General features: G+C 46.0%; 1 protein-coding gene and 1 long non-coding RNA gene across 3 annotated transcripts; both read right to left on the minus strand.

Annotated features, from left to right (window-relative positions):
• Positions 1-826: 826 nt before the first annotated feature.
• Positions 827-2,304, minus strand: LOC136006376 (uncharacterized). The gene is made up of 4 exons (XR_010609102.1): positions 2,237-2,304; positions 2,078-2,156; positions 1,927-1,984; positions 827-997 (listed from the first exon to the last, which is right to left on the minus strand). It is a non-coding gene; the product is annotated as an uncharacterized LOC136006376 (long non-coding RNA).
• A 4,251-nt stretch (positions 2,305-6,555) lies between these two features.
• Positions 6,556-12,956, minus strand: LOC136006373 (E3 ubiquitin-protein ligase RBBP6-like). 2 transcript variants are annotated; one of them, XR_010609099.1, is made up of 5 exons: positions 11,533-11,715; positions 10,151-10,192; positions 9,472-9,508; positions 8,088-8,168; positions 6,556-7,693 (listed from the first exon to the last, which is right to left on the minus strand). XR_010609099.1 is itself a non-coding variant. In XM_065664380.1 (3 exons), exons 1-3 carry the CDS (start codon positions 12,954-12,956, stop codon positions 9,364-9,366), a joined length of 408 nt encoding a protein of 135 aa, XP_065520452.1. In that variant the 3' UTR covers positions 9,310-9,363. The 2 variants fall into 2 exon arrangements, 1 of the variants encoding a protein (XP_065520452.1); XM_065664380.1 differs by lacking the exons at positions 6,556-7,693; positions 8,088-8,168; positions 10,151-10,192 and adding an exon at positions 12,791-12,956 and having other exon boundaries at positions 9,310-9,508; positions 11,533-11,629.
• Positions 12,957-19,091: the final 6,135 nt, after the last annotated feature.

The raw sequence follows: 19,091 nt of genomic DNA on the forward strand, positions 1-19,091 counted from the left end.
AGCATTTTTTGGCATCACAGATCGATAACTCAAGAAAGACTGACTCCAGGGATCAGTAGGCAAGCAGTGAGAACGCTGAATACCTGGAGCTGTTTTGCAAATTTTACAGGGATTAGTAATTTGTAGTGTGGGTGCTGGTGATTAGGCAAGTTGTCTTGTACCTGAACGATTGAAGGGCATAAGGACCCTGTGTAGAGGCACATCTGTGTGCTCCAGTTGGGCTGGGGCATGACATGCGCATGAAAAACTAGTTGTTCTTGTAATTCTATACTTTGCGTCCTGGCCTCTTGCCTTGGTCTTCCTGGGTCAGTTTGACTTATTTGTGACACAGGCTTGGGGATCGCCTGTGGGCTGGGGTTTTTGCCGGGCGACGCCAAGGCAGCGTTGGATGAGGCCATAAAAGGATGGAGCAAGCTGGGCAGCCACTGCAGCGCCAGCTCTGGAAAATCGGCGTGTGAGCCCCAGCCAGCAATTCCCACTCACCAGCCAGGTGTGAGCTGAGTTTCCCTTGCTCAGCCAGTCTCTGCCTGGCACCTGGGGCAGCCACGGTTCCTTCCCAGGGCTGGATCCAGCTTGCTGCAGTGATGCTGGTACTGGGGCAGTGATGGAGGTCTCTATCCTCCTGGCATTGATACTAATCAATGTGGTTTTTCCCATGGCTTCACACCACCTGGAGCAATGCCCCAACTACCCATCCTCTCGGTGGCCATCCCCAGCCCAGCCCAGTCACCTGCAGGGTGGGCAGGGGCTGCATTAACCCCCTACCCACTTCCCGCTGTGCAAATGACTGCAGGCAGAGAGAGGTGCTGTGAAGCAAGCACCCAGACCTTTTAATGAATGAAACAAGAAACAGGGATGCGGGGGAGGGCTGGGGCAGGTCCTTGACCATCAATGGTGTCTTCTTTGTGCGGGTGACCTTGACCTTGAACGGTGATGACCATGTGACCTTGTCCTGGAAGAATAGTCACGACTCCTCCTTCTGCTTCCAGGGAGCGGCCTGGGAGGAACGGGTCAGAAAGAAGGATTACATGGAAAGGCTTGTGAACAGAATGCATGGGTCACACTTGAAGAATGAACCGAGTGCAATCTGTAAACAGAGGGAGCACTGGAAGAGAGAATGCCCTCAGAGTCAAAATAAACACTGGAGATTTAGTGGAATGTCAGGGCCTGCCCTGACATACTTTGGATGAAGATTGAGGAGGGGCGGGGGAAGATTCAAAACCCTCCCCAGCAGAGCCCCTGGTTACAGTTAGCTTGGGGACTGATAAAGTAAAATTTCTTGTAGAAACAGAAGCTACTTGTTCTGTTATAAATTCTTGTAGAGTGCAAGTTATCTATACAGAAGCGTCTATATAGAAAGCTAGCTATAACAAATCTATACCAAAATGAAGGACTAACATGACACAGAAACAGGCTCTTCTCTCTCCAGCTGAGAGAAAGCGGCTTGGCTGTTTGAGATGGCTAAATGGAAAAAATCCAGAATTGTCATAAAATGACAGCACTGATTTTTCCAATAACTGCCTCAATCAGTATCAACTATGTTGTTAAAACAAGACTGTTGGACGCTGATTTCTACTGACAAAAACCATTTCTTCAGCCCTACTCAGCCAGTAATCCAGAGCTTTCCATCCGATTCTTTAATTGTATTTGATTTTTATACGTACTTACGGTTTTCTCGAAAAACATCCTTTTTTCAGTCTTCTTTTTAATCATTTGCCAGCGTTTTAGTTGAAATAATCTTACTGCAAGCACACATCCCCTTTCTTATAGCCAGTTCAAATTAAGCCGTTTAAAAATCAGTTACCAGTTGTATTCCCCGCAACTCTCTGTGCACACTTACTTGATTATCGATCAGCTGTTGTGTAAGTCATACGTTACAGCCTAGGTTACAAGCAGCTATATATTGAATTTCTATAGCATACTTACAGTTCACAGCTTGTTCTGGCACCTGGTGAGTGGATGGTACTGTCTGTCCTCGGAGGATCTTTTGGAGAGGGGAGAAGAAAAAGAAAAAAAGCCCATTCAGCTTATCTGAAGGTAATTTTTTAACAGAAATTCTAAAGCTATCATTACTTACCAGTTGTGGGTACTGATTGTCCTTGGGAGCCCAGAAGACTTGGTAGTGCTAGTTGTTTTCGTACAGGAACTCGACAGCCCTTGTGAATAAATGCAAACAGCTGGAAAATAAGCTCTACTGAAATACTGGAGTCACTGCATATGTGGAAATCAAGCTTACCTTCTCTTCCAACAGGCTGCTGATTGACAGAGAGGAAGATTGAGGCAGTTCAGCGGCAGTCACCAAAGCAACAGGAGGGATAAGGGTCGTGAGCGGTGGTGGAGGCGGTGGCGGCTGCTGCCGCCGAATCTGCTTACGGAGCCTTTTTGTGTAGCCAGCTCCGTTTTTGAAGTTGTTCACAGCCTAGAGGCAGAGGAACATTTTGTAAAGGCAATCTGAAGCTTCAGCAGATACACCAACAAAAGCCTCCGCAGAGTAAAATTACTTGTGTATTCCTGGAAATGCTATCAATCCTAACAGCATTCAACCACAGCTATATATACACACCACATTAAACACTGATGCCAACGACTGTTAACTCAGGGTATCCGTATTTAAAATACTTCAGTGTTAACACCAAATTTGCAAGTGAGGTGATTGTGTTAAACAGAAGCGTGACCTGAATTTGCCAGATTGTCTCTAAAGAGCTGTCAGAGATAATGTGTTTGAAAAGTAAATTTAGCCTTATTCAATTTATCCTTCCTTAAGGCTAAATTAATATTACAGTATTACTGTCTTCTCTCTCAGCTCCTTACAAGCTCTTTGTACAATTGATGTAAAAGTCATCACGCTACCTGGCGTAGGCTCTGGTTGGCAACTAAAGCATCAGGAGAAACACCTGTCTGATGACACGCTGGGCATATGCATTCCTCCGACTCCAGCAATGCCGTTCTAATACCTGTGCATAATTAGTATAATCACAATACAATAGTTTTTAGCCAAACTAGGGAAAGTTGTTGGGTTCTAATCAAAACACGTATATGATTCATGGGTGAATATGGTCTTGAGTGTACAGCATGAAGCTACAAATGTTCAAGAGTGTAAAAAATTTCAAGTATGCAGCAAATAGTTACACAGTATTACCATTTCACTGCTGTAATATTTGAAGATGGAGTGTAGGCTGTGTCTTCATGATTCAACTCATCCTTTTTCCACTGTCCACTACAGCAAGAAGTCATTGACCCCAAAGTTAATGAGCAAAGCACATCTCAAAAAAAAGCATTGGTAGGTCTGAGTTCTGACGGTTTGAACCAGCTCTCCCATGGAGAAGAATGTGGATTAAATGCCTAAGTATCTGGCTGTATAATTTTGCACGATAGAAAGGGCTGTGGACAAACATTTGATATCTAATACTGTAATCACCTGCACAGTTAGGCACTCCTCTGCATGTAAAGAGGATGTAACTGGATCTGTAGAAAGAGAAACAAGTTTTCTGCCTTTTTTTTTTTTTTTTTTTTTTCCCTTTATACGAGCCGAGTCCTTTCCTAGTCAGGGTATACTTAGGTTTTAATTAGAACAGGTAACAAAGTAATTTTGTTATCTGTTGGTTGTGCTTTCTGAAGATCAGATGTGATGTTTTGAATTAACAACATGGGAATAACACTTACATTCGTCACAATAACTGCTTCCACAGCAGGGAAGAATAGCTGCATCAGTCATTATATCTTTACAAATGAGACATAACAGCTCATCCGGAATAGGACCATCAGAAGAGGAGGAGGATGGCTCCTCTGGTAAAAATGGAGGCCTTTCCCTCTTTCCTCTAGCATACGCTTCCCTGGAGGGCGTGTGGGGAAGGAAAAAGAACAAATTTAAAGATGGGTAAAGGAATACTTTCCCAAGCTTTGCATTTTATCAGAAGAAGATACTAGATAGAATTCTTCTCATTCCACATTAGCCTTCTGAACTGTAGGCATTGAGCTGAAACTACTTTGCTATAGCCATAACACCGAAAAACAAACACTCGGAGGGGGAGGAAATCTCAATCCGACAGCTATTGGTTAAATTTTTGTAAGAAGCATTTGAAACATAAACCAGAAGCAAAATGAGCTATCAAAGAGAATGTCTCCCCTGTCAACACTACTGAAATGTTTTGCAGAAATACAGATCCTTGGTGCATCACAACTCGGACCAACTTCCAGGCGCATGACAAGTATGAATGACCACCCTCTTTTCACATGAGCAAGTATCACAGATTTTAAGGTTAAAATGCAACGACTGCGCTTCCTCTCCCGTAATTATAGAGGCAGTCCAACTTGGTAGCATGTCCGCTCAGATGTTTATGCATGCTTTCTCTCGTTCGCTTTTTGGTCAGGTCAGTTCATTCCATACTTACGCATTAATAATCGGTATCGCATATTTTCCAGTGTTTGTCAGCATTGCACCCTTTGTGTTGGGATCTTTCACCTCTATCATGAAACTCCTTGGAATTCCTGTGCTCCTTCTCAGTCTGGGCACAGCCTCAACATTTTTGTCCTGTTAAGAAAAGATACGCAGGCATACCTCATCTTAAGACCTGCGCTTAAAATGACAGCTCAGTGATGACTGTAAGAAGCAAAAGCCTTTAAATCCTCTCCTTTTACCCAGCGTGAAGGTTGTTCAAGCAAAATACTTCTTTTCCTAAATGAACATGGCCAGGATGTTCCTAAGTCAGCTATTGTTCCTAAGTCAGCTTCTCAGGGAAGTGGTGGAATCACTGTCCCTGAAGTGTTCAAAAGAACACGTAGATGAGGCCCTTAGTGACACGGTTCGTGATGGATTTGGCAGTCCTGAAGTATCGGTTGGACTTGATGCACCCCCTCCAGCCTAGCTGGCTCTATGATTCTGTGAAAGGCTTAAACAGAGTTTTGATCTGAGTCGACATTCTTTGGCTTAACAGCAGGTTTCTTAAGGGTGAAATATCCCTTACCTCGTGATCCACTGGGAGAAGAGACACAAACCTGCTCCTCTCCCAAAGCACAGTTCAGAGGGAAAGCTTAAATCAGGGCTCTGGATCAGCCAATGGAGAAACATCTGTTCACCAGCTATAGATGAAGGTTGAATTCACGCCTCATGCGTATACATTTAGTGACTAGTGTTAAAGGGCATGAATACTCAGCCAGAGACTTGTGTCAGTAAACCACACAAATATTCAATAGATGGGGTCAACAGAAACATCTTGGTTTCTTACAAAATACTGAAAACATGAACTGTCATTAGAAAGTGTTAAAACAGAAACATCTCCAGTAATACTGAAATACATAAAAATATGCATGTAAATTCACAGATGAAAACATCTATGGACCTATTTTGTGTCTGTGGCTTAGAAAAAGGAAAAGATTACATTTATAATCCTGGCTTTCCCTTGAACTTTGAAGGGCTTTTCAGCATTGCCATGCAACCTCTGTATTTCACCTCAAGAGCAACAGTTCTTAATACGATTATTCCTGTATTTGTTATTTGACTGCCAAGGTCAGAAATTAAACAAGGTCAGAAAGTAACACCGGGAGTCCCCCAAATCTTACCCCATTTCTTGGGCAGTCCTTTCTATAGTGGCCAGGTTTTCCGCAGCGAAAGCAAACATATGATGGTGGAGGTGTACCCAAGGGCTTCTTCATGTGACTAGAACGGTTTGAGGAAGAAAAAGGTATGCATGTGTCTCTTTTGTTAAAACAAACATCTACACAGTTTTTCCATAATCATCGAAGAACTGATTTGACATTATCAACACTTACTTGACTGGGCCGTATTCATGGGAAGACTGTATCATCATGGCTTTTATTTTATCTTCTTCAGAAGCATTGGCTTCAGCCAGGTTGGCAGTCTGTTTGACACGGAATTATTTGACACACACATTAGAAACACGCAAGCTCACCCAGTCAAAGACAACACCACGTGCTCAATCCTGTAAAGAGCACCACTGTGCTAGCTGATGTTGCCTGAAAACAGCTGCTTCTATGAAACACAGTTGTCCTGAGAGTGCGCTGGGGAGACTCTGTGCTTGTTCACGATGCTTATGTGCCTGCTAGCCTACTTGAAAAGAGCATTCTTGAGCACTCAAAACATGAGGCTTGACATAGACTTGTGTAACCGATCCACTTTTCTTCCAAGTGGACTGAAGTGATGAGTGAAAGAAATGACATTAGCAGTAGTTTACTGGTTTTGAAGCTCCAGCCCATTTGAAGGAGAAGATAGCTACTGTGCATTTAATTGAGAAAGATTTCTGCAAGTTATATTATTTACATTTTGCAGCATTAAAAAGAACACACAATGTTAGCGGCAGGGCTGTAGTTTTTGCTTGCTGAAATTCAGCATCAGACACAGAAGCACCGAAGGGAATCTTTCTGGTCCCTCAGCAAGACACAAGGTTCTTTTCAGCAGAAATGTGACCATCGTGTCCTGTAGGCAATCCAAACTGCATTCCCCCCCCCCACTAACTTCTTCCTACTAAGGGATTTAACTACAGTGAGCACAACCTGCAGGCTTTTCCAGGGAACTGTGTCCTTTTAATGTACATATTGTAATACCACCCATGTGCAGAACTAGATCTTGAAGCCAGCTGATTTTTCTGATGTTTTTATTACACACTAGTCCATATACAAGAAAGGTCGAAGGGAGTGACTGTAAAAGATATGGACCTTCAACCTCCCAGCTTTCAGATCAGCCACGTATGTCTTCACTTCTACGTCCATTCGTTCACAAGAGCAATCAACCAGTTTCTGCATTTTATTAAATGTTTTCTTCACATACACAGTTTTTTCTTATCAGTTATATGATCCAGATGGACATCTATGAAATCATTTCCATTAATGTTTACAGGAAATTTTGCAGACATTTGACTAATTTGTTCGAACCCAAACAGTTTACAAAACATATCCAAACCCCACAAAACATTACTAGGAATAGATCAAAATTCAACTATGGCATTTAATGCACTGTAATTAAAAAAAAAAAAAAAAAAAATATTTCACAGCACACTGCCCCTGTGCTAAGCCAGTCTGAATAATGTGTTTAAGCAAGAGTTTTGAGCTGCTTTACAATTTGTTCATGCATTTCTCAAAAGATTAAATGTGCACACCACTTGGACAGTTTTTCACATTTGAGAGTAAAACTTCACATGGGTTTACAGAACCAAGGACACATGCACTGACAGCCAAAGGCACAAAGTTTAATTTCTTCAGTGAGAGAGGGAAGACGCTGACGGTGCGGAGACCTCTCGTTCTTAGAAATGAACTCCTGTCCCTCTTCTTAGGAGAAAGAACTAGCTCCCATCTTTTTCATTCAATTGGCTAGCACTACGCTTTTTCACAAAGCGCAGTCATTAGTGTCTTGCCAAAGTTACACAGTGTTGAGCCAAAAGAGCAAGCAGTTCCATCCCAAAACAGGCCATTGCAACATTTTCAAGTGGCCACATCTGCTAATACACCGTAGATACACGTTGATACGTTCCTCTAAACAATCAAGTACACAATTTACACAGTTGACACAGTCTGCATTCAAACAAATTTGATTGTGTTCTCCACTGTCTATAGGCTGGAATTTATGAAACTGTGCAGTATCAAAGAATGCTTCTATGCCTCTAATGACTAGAAATTCAAAACCAGCCGTGCCATTGTCCAAGTTCCAGAAACACTTCTACTTCAGCTGTTGCAAACTGCCCTGAAATGTCCATAACATACAGCCAATTAAATTCTTTTGTAAAAATGGTGTTAGATTCCAACACAAAATTAATGAAACCTAGGAAAAACAGTAAACAGCTTCTGAGGTACTGCTGCTTTACGTCCTGAAGATGAGTAACGCTGCAACATTATGTTGAGGCTGAGAAGGTACTCCCCTTCTGTCTTCCCAAACTGGCAAGTACTTTTTACAGCACAGTACCAAATTATACATACTTTTTAAAGTTAAAACAAATACTTTATTAAAAATTAAAGGTTTGTTCACATTACAACAGTTATCCATCTATAGACTGCAAGTAAGGCTTAAAAGTATGAAGGAAACACTTACTTTTAAGTATTTTACAACTATATATAGATATATATATATACACACACACCTTTGAAAGCTGGGCCAGAGAAACAGATGCAGAAGACTCGTCATTCATTTGTTCAGCAAAAAATAAACGCATATTCAAGTTCTATAATCGAAACATAGCAAGAGTTAACCTCTACTAGAGTCTGAAAATCTGCACTATATCCTCTGCGTGTCACTGAAGGAGGCATTTCCAACCTACTGTAATTTGTATTTGTTCAGAATAAAGTCCAAACCTATGACAGCTGAAAAGTGCCTATGTGGTTAATGAGACAAAACTAAACTAACCAATTCGCTTGAGAGGGACTTACTGCTCCAGAATATCTTAGAGCGGGGCCCTTGTGAAAAATGCTAAAGTTTATCTGAGAAGGAAGCATCACTACAGGATACTTACTTGCAGTGTAGTTTGTAAATTAATCAGTTAATGTCTCATCATTTAAACATGCATTTATACAGTTATGCTTTGATGAACATAGTAGCTGCCTGTCAAGATAAAAAGCAGCCCTGAAACATGAACTCTGCCCTTCTTCTCAATAACTGCAAAGATGCCAAACTCACCATACCCCACCAAACCCAAACACCAATCTGAACCATCAGCCATAAAAGTAACCTGCCAACTTGTCTAGAAAAAAAGAAACTGCTCACATTATTGGGGAAAAAAAAAAAAAAAAAAAAAAGGTGTTTACTATGACAGAGTAGCCCATAAAAATGGAGAAAAAATATTTCTTGTATTTTAATAGACCACAGGACATACTATCCAAATTAGTTTGGGAAGTGTGAGAATTCTTATTATTCTTCTTTCTATCAGACCAAACCCAATCTTTCATGATGATGAAAGCATGGATTTAAAGCACAGTCACGGCATTTTTTCCTCCACTGCAAACATACTCCTCCCTCCCAGCTGCCTACACAGCTTGTAGCTTGCCACAGTGAAGTCCTCAGGCCACTAGTTAGGAGTGGGCCACAGTGTGTGCAGAGAACTACTACTTAAGTGCAGTTTTTACAAAAAGCACAGAAAAGGCTGTACAAACTCACAACATTACTAACTACAGGCAGACAGATCTCGAATGTGGCACCAAGTTCAGTTGTGCACACCTGGAACCTGCAGGAACTAAAGATGATCAGGCACTATCTGCACAACACAAAGGCACACAGGACATATTCTAGCATATGCAATAGGAAATACCATGCATTACTAGGCATAAATCCCAACATTCACATCAGAACTGTGCAAATTGATGGCGTGACTCAGTTTTCACTGTGATGAATCAGTACATTTGAATTACAATCTGTACTATGTTTTACTGGAGGACAGATGAACTTAATGTTTGGAAAATTAACACAAAGCTACATTGTTTAGAATTCAGTGCAGTGTGTAGAAAAAAGGGTGAGGGTGGGTTTTTACATACTGCTTCTGATGTTCTGCTCGCTGGCTCGGTTTGACTTCTAGGAGGAGACAGAAAGGTGATCAGAACTTAAAGCACTTGTACCCAACAGAAAGCACCAAAAATCATTTCTAAAACCCAAACATCAAAACATTATGTTCTGAGAGTCTAGTGAATGTGGAAATTTATTTGTATACACAAACTGTTATCTCTTGGTCACTCAGTGCAACTAAAAAAACCTCCAAAATCCCATTTCTACTTTGTCATGAAGTCAGACCCACAGAACACAACAGTGCAAGAGAAAGTCCTCAGATATTTTCTCTGCCACACAAGTATCAAATATGTCAAGTCGGTACTACAGTTTTGTGTTCTTAAATAATCAACCCTCAAACTATGAATGTAACTTCAGGCAATCTGTACATCCCTAGTATTACAAACGGGTGTCACATACAGTGCTTTAGTTTCTACGGCGGAACAGTGATAGTCCCAACACTTCAAAGGGCAAGTTTACTTCAGTGAAAAAAAATCAGTCATCTGACAAAGAAATAACAAAACTGTCAGCAGCTTATCCTTTAGAACAGGGTTTCTTTGTGGAAGCCCAAGCACTGTGTTCAGGTGTCTACCGGACTTAGCCGTCAAAGTGCCAAAGTACTAGACATGTTACATACGCTTTATTGACTAAAAATAGTAGTAGAAATATCACCTGAAAGAAGCTGCTCCTGGGATTTTGCGTGACTGAGGAGCCCTGTGACAAAAAAACCAAAAGAAGTCTTAATTGCCAGAATTTGCTTTACGATAATGCTGCAGTATTTTAAGAAATACTTATTCCATCTGAAAGCTTGCTGCGATTCCACCTACTCACTGACCTGCATCTGTCTATCATGAGTCAGAGATGCAACCCTGGTACAGTTAACAAACAATTCACACATCATCCAAAGTGTCCCAGGAGCAGAGGCTGCTCTGGAATTTAGGTACAAACAGTGAGGCTGCTGTTTACATCCACCTACTTCCTGAAGGTAAGTAAGTACTTTAGATTACAACACAATGGTTGTTTCATCCATTTACCTTGAAGAACAGACTACAAGGCAAGTAATGCAGCCTCTCCACCATTCCATCATACATTCAACCTGCCCCAACATTAAGCACTCTGTCAGCTGTCTCTGCACTGTTTCCAGCTGAAGGAACAGAAAGCTGATCTGCCCGATACATTTTCAATGCTAGAAGAGCAGTGCCATTCTTTCCTTATCCCCACATACAGGTACGTATTTGATCTTTGGTGCTAGCAGCATCTATCCTCTCATTTTATGGCAGCATTACAATACAAGGAAAGGGTGCCATCCACACGCCTATCAGCTCAGGGTAAAAACAGCCTTAGGAGGATAGCTACCAACTTCTGGTAATGTGCTAAGCTGCTTACTGAGTTCCAGGTTTGGAAAGGATTAACTATTCCTTCATTGGACTTGCCCAAGAGGCAATACACTTTATGATACTGTTCTTTTTAAACAGATACTGGCTTTGGGAAACTAATAGGAATCGCTTTTGAATGGAACTTCTTGTTTTGCATGGTTTGCCAGCTGGCAAGCATCGGTCTTTCCTGCATGGCTAGTATGCAAACCCCACGCATTTGGGGCATAAGAATACCTGACGTATCCTGTCCCTCTCCCCCAAATGCAAGAAAAGGTCAAACACTAAGAACCAGACTCTTCTGAGACAGGAGCAAATTTTAAGTTTACACCACACTGCTGAACTGTCTTTGCTAGAAAAGCCATAAAAGCAAACACATATAACAAGGAATCTCTCCACGCAGACAAAACAGGATCTACGACTTGGCTCTCAGAAAAATTAACCCCAAGAACAAACCCTATAGAATCATTTTAAAAGTTTCCATTGTTGGAGTTTGAACCCCATACCCCAGCCGGCCTGAAAACATAAGTCTGTTTCGGGACCGATACATGAAAATCTACCTAGTGACAACAAAAATTAACGGAAGCTTTAACTAGATACAATCCGAATGCCTCACATGCATTGAAACAGTTCACACACTGAAACCAACAGCAGAGAATGCAAGGCTGTGTGGACACTTACGTAACATCTGTTTTGCGCGTAGCTTTAACTCCTCCAGCAGGGATTCTTTTAACAATTACCAAAGAGTTTTTAGGAATCAGGGCATCTTCTGTGTATTCTGAAACCAACAGAAATACAGAAAAAGACATTCAAAGGGACATGTATTAATACATAATTAACTACACGGCACTTCAGAGAAGGCCTTTACAGATACAGAAGCCAAGTTTTAGATGTAACATCGTGCTTTCGCTGTCTGAACACACTAACAGTACCTTTCAAGACATTTTCAGGTTTGAGAACCAAACACCAGCAGCTAAATCTTTTTCCTTTTTTAAAAACAGTTTGAACGCCAACAGCAAAATGGTCTCGGAGGTCACTACAGGACAGCTGCTAATACAGGGGGTGCTTTCCTGAACTAACTGAAGGTGCTTTTGCTTCTCTTCGGCTACAAAACCCATAGATCTCTGGAGAAAAACAAACCACCACAGTCTCACCTGCATAAACCAGGTTCTAAAGTCTGACTAGCTTGCTCTGAAACAAGCCAGGCATTAGTGAAGGCATGAAAACTCAGATCCACTGCTTTCGCCACTGTTAACTGAGTCACTTCTGCTGCTGGTGCTCCAGAGTGAAAGAATGCAGAAGAGAGCCTGCCACCTTTGTCTATTTCTTGGAGCTTAATCCGTCCAAAGCCACACTTCTCATCTGCTCAGTGCTTTACATTTGCTTGATCAAGTCCGACACTAAGACTAGATCCAGCCACACCTAGGCTCCACCAGGAGTTTAGAAAGCCAGGGGGTCCACTCTGAACTTTGTGTCTCAGTGGGAAGGTCTCCTTTTTTTTTCATCTTTGGTTTCTATGCAAATCATTTTAGCTTGATTCTACCTTGATTTTCTTTTTCAACATTCCATTGGACATAAACCATTGACCAAGCCTGAGACTAAGGCTAGACCTAGCTTCACCTAGGCTCCCCTCAGGGGTTTAGAAAGCTGGGGGCTCTGTTCTGGACATTGTGACTCAGTGTGCACATCTGACAAACTGGTGTAGCTGGCAGGACGCTAAATCAGATTTCATGGCACCACCCCACTTAATCCCCGGCACCGCTTACCCTCTTGGTGCTCCTGCCACCTGGCGGGATGGGCCCCAGGCTCACTCATGCTATGTGGGGATGAGCCATAAAAGGCAGAATGCGGCTGCCGCTGGCTGCGGCCGTCATGGGGTGGTCTGCAACGTCGCCAGCCAGGACATCCCCAAAGCCCTGCACATGCTGCGCACACGTACCTTCTTTGGTCTGGGCATTGCTGATCTGCAGATCACAGTTGGCTGCCTTCAGCTTCTCCTTGCGCATGATCTTGCACTTGAGGTCGCAAAGGGAGATGTTGAGGCCACCGAAGGTGACCGTGTCATAGTTCAGCTTGGAGAAGAACTTGTAGTGGATGCAAGACATGGTCGGGGCCAGGCAGTGCCTGCTCCACTACTGTGTCTAGCTCGGCAAATGACAGAGAGAGGCCTTGCAGCCTCTACGAAGGTGAGGGCTCGCGGCAAAGCCCACCGAGGAGGCTGGGGTGAGCAGCACGGGCCGAGTTTGTGCTGGCCAATGGCGTTTGGAGGTTGCAGCACTCTGCCACAGCCAGGCCCTGACACATCAGGCAGCCTCGGCTGACAGAGCCTCAGGCCTCCATCGTGGCGTAGCGAGGCCCTGGCTTTGCCACCTTAACAGCTCCAGGCTACGGCCCTCAGCAAGTGAGCAAGTGAGCCGTGCCGTTATGTCGGCACCTGCCCCAGTCCTCCTCAAAGCCCAGGGGAGGAGAGTTCCCCAGAGCCCTAGCTTGGCCTCAGTGTCCTCTCCCGCGTGCAGCACGCTGAGGCCTGACCAGCCTCTACGGCGACTCAAGCACCTCTGCCCCAGCCTTCGCCAGGTGCGACAACACAGCGCACCCAGGCAACCCAGCGCATTGTGACAAAAGGCTCGTGTCACGTGCAGCTCCAAGCACCCCCAAGGGGAGGGGGACCTGTCACACCTGGGCCTGTCACCGCCCTGAGCTGCCCGTGTCCCTGCTGTCACCCCAGCCTGACCTCACACAGTGACCATCCTGTCAACCCCAGGCTGTCACTACAGTGAAACACCCTGCGGCGGACGCAGCCCCTCTGCGGTGCTCAGCTGCCCGTGCCACAGAGCCAGCAAAGGGAGGGGACATAACGAGGTGTTTTGAGTGCAGCTTCAAGAATCACAGACTTCAGCCAAAGCAGCCAATGACCATTTATGTTTATTGCCATCAACCAACGGACTTCCCCAGTGTCACACATCCATAGTTGCTTGAACTCTGGAGAAAAGGACTAAAAAGTAACAAACCTACCACCAGCACTGGGAGAGGCCGGGCACTCACCACAGCTCCCGCTCTCCGTCCTGCCAGGGAAACTCTTCAGCCCAGGCCCTTCTTTCTCTGCCTCTCTGCGCTCTCCCCTTTCCTCCTGGGCAGGCCCAGGGCCAGCTGCAGGGCGCAGGCCGGGCTGGGGCAGCTCGGGGGGCTCTGGCAGTCGCGGTGCCCGGTGCCCGTGCCCACAGCGGGGCTGTCTCCATCTCCCCAGGGGCTCGCTCGCCTCAGCGCTGGCCCCGGCCCTCCCCCGAGCTGGGCCGCAGCCCCAGCAGAAGCTGCAACACCCAACACCAGCATGGCCGCCGGCAGCCGCTGCCCTAGCACTACAGCTCCCAGCATGCCCCGGGGCGCTCCTCCTGCTGCCAGGCCCTGCTGGGCCACCGTCCCCTGGGCATAGGCCAGAGGGGGCGGGAAGAGCGCGTGGGAAAGGTCGGGGGCAGTGAGCCCGGGGAGGGGAAGGGCCGGAGCGAGCCGGAGAGGCTGCGGAGCAGCAGCGGTGTGGGGCGCGCTGAGGAGGCGGAGGGGGAGAGAGCAGCGGTGGCAGGGTCCAAGAGCCAAAAGGGCGGCGAGCAGGAGGGAGCCCAGAGGGAAGCACGGCCTGGCGAGGGGGGAATGCAGGGGGAACGGGGTGTTAGCGTCGGAACAAACACGTAACCACCGGCATGGTTATATGAGGTGCTTTATTGCAGCGCTGGGAAACCAGGGCTACGCACCCAAATCTGGTTCCAACCTCCTCACATTGATACAGGGTTAACAAATGTACAAGGGAACAATACAGGCACGCTGGCGGAGCGCAGACTCCCCTGTCGTCCAGCGCTGTTTTTGCTCATATTCTACTTGCTATAATTAATAAAATTTTAATTGGATTATGATCCGTTGTGGTCTCAATTTATAACAGTTAGAAGAACCCCTTGCTTAAACAAAAGTATTGTCTGTTGTAAACACCTATCATGCTTACTAAGCAGAACAAGGCACAGACTACTGATAAGGGGAGGAGACAGAGGCCTGGTTCTACTGATAAGCAACTATTGACAAGGAAATGCGAATGTTTGGGTCTATTGATAAGGGGGAGAAGCTGATGATTTATGGATTTGTATCAGATCTCCAAACATATCCCTTGCCTAGCACTGCCCTTTCTTCCTTCGACTTCCTGCAAACCCTGGGCCAAGGGGGTCTTCTCCTGACAGCTCTCATGGTGTGGAGCCCTGCAGGCTGGGATCGCATCCCAGGCACCATGGCTCTGATCTCTCCAGCCAGAAGCAGATCTCACCACATGTGTCTTGACTAGAACTGTAGTGTTGCCCTGCACCTCTCTCTGCACGCAAGGCTGCAGAGCTTTCTATTCAGTTCCTCAGCTCTGGGGAGCAGATCCAATGCACAACGGTGGGATCCAGGAAAGCCTCTGAGGCACAGAGGCTCCCAAGATTGATGTCCAGCAAAAGCCTCCTCCAGGATCACAAGCAGCAGCGCCGGCCAGCCAGGCTGTTACCGGCAGTGCTTCCATCTGATCAGTAAAGACCTCTATGCAAAGCACTGTGTCTGACACTGTGGGTCTTTCCTTGGTGGCTGTGACATACGCACTCAGCGGTGGGTGAGCTTTGGTGGGGCAGGGCAAGGCCACTGCAGGACAGAGGAGTTTCAGTCCTACTGAAGGGCAGCCCTGTCCCAAGACTTTGCTATAGCAGCTCGGCTGCAGCCCTGCTCTTGGTGGTCCCTGCCCCTTCTGGTCTCTGGCAGTGTGCCCTGCCATGGCTGCACAGCTCTGCTGTGGAGGGTGGAGAGGAGAGGAGGGAAGAGGAGAAGGAAGCACAGTGCTGGGCACCCAGGGCAACACAGCTGCCAGGGCAGCACCCGCAGGCTTGTCGTGCCAGGGCCCTGTACCTGGAGGCCAGCTGTGTCAGAGGTGCCCCGAGCAGGGACAATGAAACCCTAGGCAGGAAGCGTGCCTGGGCAGAGGGAAGCTATGGGAGACAGCTTTTCGGTTGGGTAGCTTGGCTCTGCCAAAGCTCTGCTCAGGTTCCTGAGCTTTTTGTTCAACACTTGCTGGTTAGAACGGCAGGGGGGAGCTGAAGGGCCATAGGGACACTTCTGAAAGTCCTCTCCAGACATGGGAGGGGACATAATGCCTGCCCCTGGGGGCCTGAGAGCGGGCTGTGCAGGAGGAGGGAAGGAAGCCTGAAATTGCTGGCTCTTGGGCACCCACAGCCTGCCCAGGCTCTGTGAGCTGCTGGCAGTGATGCTTCCCGAGCCCAGGCAGGTTGAACACATGACAAAGGTGCAGTCTGTTAATCCTCTGTGCGCCATTTGTTCCCGAAAAGCCCTGATCTTGTGGGTCTCTGACTTGGGCTACATAGAAGATACTCTAACGGCACGGCTTCCTTGAGGACAGTGTCCAGACAGAGCTCTCCCCTCCCTTCTGCAAAATGCAGAGAAACAGCATCACACCACTGCTGCAAGTCCTTGGGACAGGCAGAACTGATTAAATCAACTCCAGGTGGGGAAAGTCACAGAGGGAGGAAAAACCTTCCTGGGGCAGGATTGCAACTGCACAAGTCACAGCTTCCTCTCCCCTGTGAGAGGAGCAGCTACATTTCATTTTCTTTCTTTTCTCCTCTCTTAAAGGACACAGAAGTCCTTCCAGCTGCTATGTCTCGAACTGAGGCACCAACAGAGGCACCTTCCAAGGAAAGGCCCTGTGCTGAAGCACCCTCAGGAAGGATGAAGTGTGTGTGAAAGGGGGGCTCAGAGCATAAATGCAGCCACTGAAGGTGTCGAGGAAGCACCAGCCATGCCATACATCCCACTGGGATGCAGGGGATAATGTGGATTTGCACAGAGCCACAGCAGTCCTGGCTCTGCAGAGTCCAGCTGGTGCCACGGATGCAGACATCCTGGACATTCCTGACCAGCACAGGATTCTGAGGAAGGCAGGGGTTATGGCTAGGGGATACAAAGAGCAATGGTCCGTACAGACAAGGCTTTTCTGCTGGGAGGCGATGGAGGCACAGGGCACTTGCCCTGTTTTCCAGCTCTGCTCCCACTGCAGATGGCTACGAGGAATAGGATTCCCAGTGTCAGGCAATATTTCCAGGGGCAGCTATAAAGCCTGTGTGTTGAGATTGCCTTTCCTTCCATGGCTCTGTCTATAATTAAGCTGGGAATGGGGTTTCCTAAATGCAGTGCCTCAACTAGGCAATTTCTGGAGTGATTGCCGGCTGGATTTGAGCAAGAATTCCATGACATTTCCCCACTCCCTGGCATCCTTCCCCCAGCCAGCAGCAGCACACTTAGGAGGCTCTGTTGATGAATCCAGACCTCCACTGGGCAATTATTAATTTTGTTAAAGCTGTATTCCAATCCCTTTCAAAGGCAGGACAATACATGAATATCCATTGAAGGGGGAACACCGTGACACCCACTCTGACACTCCAATGGGTTTTTCCCCGATACAAAATACCTCCTGGAAAAAATCCTGCCTTTGTGGCGTGTCATTCCTGGGGTTTTTACTGGAGCTTGGGAGACAGTGAAAGCAAGTAACACAACCGGAGGCTCCAAGGCAGTGCTGAGCAAGCTGCAAGGCCTGCACATAGCTGGGGCTGGGCTGATGTTTGAGGTGGTTACTTCAGCCCTCTCACTATGGGCAAAATTTCACTCCACATTTCCCTCCACAAACCAAAACTGGAAAAATGTCTGGTTTCAACTAGGCAGAATGTGCAATTCCAGCTCTCCAGAGAGAGGCACCGTTCACCACGGGAAGGGTAGGGGCTGAACCAGCAGCACTGGGGTTTTGCCTCTTTCCTTCACACCTACTTCACCTTTTCTTTCTCCTACCAAGCAGGACTCACGCAATATCACAGTGCCAGATACGGGTCCCCTCCAACCAATTCACCAAAGCTGGGTTTTTACAGTGCAATTTCTTTTTAAGGCTGATTCCCAGGTCTGGAGGGTGGGAAATGGGGAAAACTGGGGGTTTGTAACTGCACCCAGTCCTTCCCATAGTTTCCTTGGAGACTGGCTGCCTGTGCCATGAATCAGCTCTCAAATTCCATCAGCTCAGCTTGGTTATCAGATGAGTCATTGCTCCTCCTAGAGCTTTTGTTCTGAAAGTAAGCTTCTTGACACCTAGTAAGCACGGCAGAGCTGGTGAAAACACCAAGCAGTGCATCACACCCACTTACAGGTTGGTCTCACTGAACTAACCCAGCCCTGGCAGTGGGATCTACAAGCTCTCTTTCATTTCTCACATCACAAGATGAGGAATGGGTAAGCAGGAAGAACCATGTGAGTTAAGTGATTTCCAGCAAGGCACTTCTGTAAAGCAGTTCTAATATAGTACAATTGTGATCATGAAATTCGCTTCCGTGACCAAAGCGTTTGGTGGTTGTGCGTAAGAAGCAGCTACTTGGCCATAGACAGAGCAGAATCCAAAGAGCTCCAGAGGTACCATGCTTTTAGTATTACTGTAAGGATGACCCAGAGCAGAGTTTCTGTCTCACCACTGTCCTTTCCAGCATGTTTTTTGCAGTCCTGCACTGAAATTGCCACTGCTCCAAACAGAAGCAAAGTGGAGGAACACCAGTGAAATAATAAGGAGCAATAATAATAATAATGATAATAACTGTTGTTCGACCACACAGCTGTGTTTGAACAGGAGAAGCCAGTACCCACAAGCAGAGGGTGCGGGAAAGCGGCACCCTGTGCCCTGGCCCAGGAACCAAACACGGGGAAGGCAGCTGTGAACACAGACTGTTTATTTGAAGTGGGGACATAAAAAGGGGATGGGGGGTGCGGTGAGGGGTGGGAATTACATATTGACAGTTAAAAAACAGTAAAATGATAGCAAAACTATGGTAAAAATGTTAGTCTAATTGTTACAACAACAAGGGTAGAACAAAAGTATAACAAAAAAACCCTACGATAAAACAACAAAACAACTACCATTTAAAAACAAAATCACTACAGTTTAACAACAAAACAACTACAGTTTAACAACAAAAGAACATTAGAACAGGTGAAGAACAAACATAGAACAATAAAATCTTCAACGCATCTTCACAGCCGTGGACGTTTTGCTGCTGATGGCCCAAAACGCCACTTGGCGTCGGAGCGGTCCTCCTCCTTGGGGAAGAACAAAAAACAAACAGGACAGGTTTACTCACATCCATGTACATCACAGTTTAGAAGCAAGGAGCTGCTGTAACAGC

This window comes from Lathamus discolor, unplaced genomic scaffold (assembly GCF_037157495.1).
Source record: "Lathamus discolor isolate bLatDis1 unplaced genomic scaffold, bLatDis1.hap1 Scaffold_160, whole genome shotgun sequence".
Taxonomy (NCBI): Eukaryota; Metazoa; Chordata; class Aves; order Psittaciformes; family Psittacidae; genus Lathamus; species Lathamus discolor.